This window comes from Olea europaea, unplaced genomic scaffold, assembly GCF_002742605.1.
Source record: "Olea europaea var. sylvestris unplaced genomic scaffold, O_europaea_v1 scaffold1532, whole genome shotgun sequence".
NCBI classification, from domain to species: domain Eukaryota; kingdom Viridiplantae; phylum Streptophyta; class Magnoliopsida; order Lamiales; family Oleaceae; genus Olea; species Olea europaea.
In genome coordinates this window covers 90441-93460 of record NW_019232910.1, presented here as the reverse complement: position 1 = coordinate 93460, position 3020 = coordinate 90441, and the positions used below count along the sequence as shown (strand labels likewise).

General features: G+C 35.2%; 1 protein-coding gene across 2 annotated transcripts; it reads left to right on the top strand.

The window, feature by feature from the left end:
- Positions 1-200: 200 nt before the first annotated feature.
- On the top strand, positions 201-1579 carry LOC111376610. 2 transcript variants are annotated; one of them, XM_022999572.1, is made up of 3 exons: positions 201-359; positions 740-1059; positions 1142-1579. In XM_022999572.1, exons 2-3 carry the CDS (start codon positions 808-810, stop codon positions 1193-1195), a joined length of 306 nt encoding a protein of 101 aa, XP_022855340.1. In that variant the 5' UTR covers positions 201-359; positions 740-807; the 3' UTR covers positions 1196-1579. The 2 variants fall into 2 exon arrangements, with proteins under 2 accessions (XP_022855340.1, XP_022855341.1); XM_022999573.1 differs by having other exon boundaries at positions 201-1059.
- The last annotated feature ends 1441 nt before the right edge of the window (positions 1580-3020 follow it).

Sequence of the window (3020 nt, the reverse complement as noted above, 5' to 3'; positions counted from 1 at the left end):
GGCGCCTAATACCAGGAAGGAAGAAAGAGAGAAAACCGGCAACAATTAGTCCGTAATCCATATAAAAAGCACCATTAATTGGTCAATGAAATTTTCCCGTCAGATTATTTATTTGAATGGGTGTTCCCGTAATTTAATATTGGTAATAAGAGTATGATCTATTAATTAATTTGTATTATGGTTCCTTATCCATTCTTTTATATAATCATACATATTACTATTGTTGACCTTTTTCTCCGTGTACCATTAATGATATCCGAACATTTGGAACTTTTTATTCGTGCTATCGTTTGAGTTGTTTTGTTTATGGAATTATACCGTGGGTTTGGGAGATTTGTTTGTTTTGATGATTTTATGAGGTTCGTATGCAATATTTTTCGTTCAGAATCGATTTTTCTTGTTGGTTCTTAATAGTTCCTTTAGATATGTTGTGTTTAACGTTGATCATTACATGGATAAGTTGAAAGTTTATTTCATAGAGTTTTGGAAAGATCCGAATTGTGAAGCCCCTTCTGGGCTTTGTGGGGGGTGCTGAATAGCTATATTTTCTTACTCTGAAGTTATGGTCGGAAAGGATCTTTCTAGTTTGAGTCAATAACTTTAACCATCTTCACAATATTTTGAGTAGTTTCTCTGATGCTGGCTTATACCGTTATACGTTCTGCTATTTGGAGTAGATAACTATTTGTGTATTAATTTTATGATCGTGGTTATAATTGCCACTTTGTTTGTTGACCAGGAAAAGATAAATAATTGCTAAGTCTTAGTTTGCCTGAATGGATCCAGCTAGGGACGAACAATTGGATTATGGAGATGGGGAATATGGTAAAAACGCAATATCATCAAGTAGGAGCTATACCCGCACTTGCAGAGGAGAAAATGATAGGGGAGGATGATGAATATGATGATCTCTACAATAATGTGAATGTTGGAGATGGTTTTCTGCAGTTGCAGCAGTCTGAAGCACAAATGCTCGCTCCTGATGTTGGCAATGGTGGGTCCCACGCTTCAAAAGCAAATGTTTCTAATGCTAGCGATGAAGCAAGAGTTGTACAAGAGGTAAACATTCCTTGAGCTTCTAATGAACAAAATTATTCTTCCACTGGGATCCAATTTCCTAAGCAGAAGTGTGGCTTGCCAGCTGATAGGGGACCTGAACAATTCTTGTTGCTGCACAAAGGGGAAGGATATCTGAGATGACACATAAATCTCAAGCAGGACATTTAGGATTTCAAGGATCAGTTCCTATGCCCCAGAAAGTTGCTGCAGATTCAAATAACGTCTCAGAGAAAGTAGCTGGTGAGCCGTCTCTTTTACCTACTGTGGGCAGCTCAAGAGTTGTTCCAGATATTCCAGCCAGTCGAATGAATCCAAGTGCAAATATGATAGTGAAACGCATGGTTGATAATGAGAACCTGATACGGCCAACTGTAGAAAATGGAAATACGACGCTCCTTGTGGGACAGTTATATTGGTGGACATTGGATTTATTGTTGATGTTTCAGTAGACGTTTCTTTAGCTCTTGCAAGAATTGTATGGGAGTCATTCCTACAAGAAATCATATCGATTCAACTTTCATTGAAAGCTATTCTTATTAAAAAAAAAAAAAAAATACTTTCATAAAATTAACTAAATAGATTTATCAGTAGCTCGTTCATTTTTGACTTCTCAAAAATCATGTTGAATGTAACATAAATCACACATCATATATTTGGAAAGTGTGACCCTAGTTCAATGCTTTACGTCAGAGTTTGCTTCTCAAAAACCATGTTGAATGCAACTTAAATCACATGTCATAGATTTGGAAAATGTGACCCCAGTTCAACGTGTTACCTCAGAGTTTGCTTTATGGCTAGAAGTTGTAACATCTTTTTGATGCATTTGCATATTGAATGTGTGGATATGAACGTAACTCGTCTAATCTAGTAATGCCCACAGCCCACTTGATATACTTGTCATGATGGAGACTTCTTCCTTCTTTAATCCTTGGGCGTTAGAAGAGAATCTGCAAAGATTGGTTGGCTCACATTTTAATTCAAAGGTTAAAAAGGGAAACTTCTCTTAGTTTACGAAGAGTCTTACTGAGCTTAAAAAACTGTATTATTGGAAAGTCCGTGTTCGAATGAAGGTTGAACAATTATCATATAGCAATCTAATTTCATAATCGTTTGGTATACTTAACAAAAAATCTCAGGAGTCTCTCTGTATCCATTGACACACTTGAGAATTAAGAAATAGCCACAAGAAACTCGTTCTAATGTTGGAGGGACCAAAATGAATGGATGACACGTTGTTTCATTTTTTCTGACATGTTTGTCTCGTCTCTTTGGTTGTAAAAAATATTGTAGAAATCTCAAGTCATGTACGACGATGCTATAATTGGTGTGTATGTATTTTGTAGTCAATGTAAATGTTGAAGTGTCATTGTCATTGAATTGTAAACTTGAATTTCTTTGAGATTTACATTGGCTTCATCACAAAATCATGCATGTCGATCGGTTAGAAGTTGCTCATTTGCACATCGCAAACACTGAGCAACTTTTTTGGGAAAATATTGTAGATTTTCTTGGTTTATCCATTAAGAATCTTCTCAAATAGTCTTTTTGGTAAACTAATGTTTTTATGTTTTGAACTTATTTAAAAAATCATGTTTATGTCCTTTCACACTGCATCTGTTGCTGATGACTGGTATGGAGGAGTTGAGTTCATGCTAATTCTTGTATTTTTTTTTTTTTTTTTGTTCCATTTCAATTTGTTTTTGTTTTTTTCTCTTTTTCAAGAAATAAAAAGACCAAAAATAGCAGAGTAACATATGATTGTAGTTGATTTCAGTAAAATACATGTACGTGACTTCATCATAAGACAACAGCAATTGGCAAATCAAGAAATTGATGAGAGCGATATGCTTATAGGAGATTTCATTATCGGATAGCCACTACAAGATATAAAAGCGGAATGTGAACTAAATGAAACTGTCTTGGGTGACTTGCCTGCTGCATTATTTCTCTTACCAAAAATT

Excerpts from the sequence above, each read along its gene's own strand:
- LOC111376610 (XM_022999572.1), top strand. The coding sequence starts at position 808 with ATGGAGATGGGGAATATGGTAAAAACGCAATATCATCAAGTAGGAGCT. Across the intron at positions 1,060-1,141 it reads AAGCAAGAGTTGTACAAGAG|CTGATAGGGGACCTGAACAA; the intron begins GTAAACATTCCT and ends GTGGCTTGCCAG.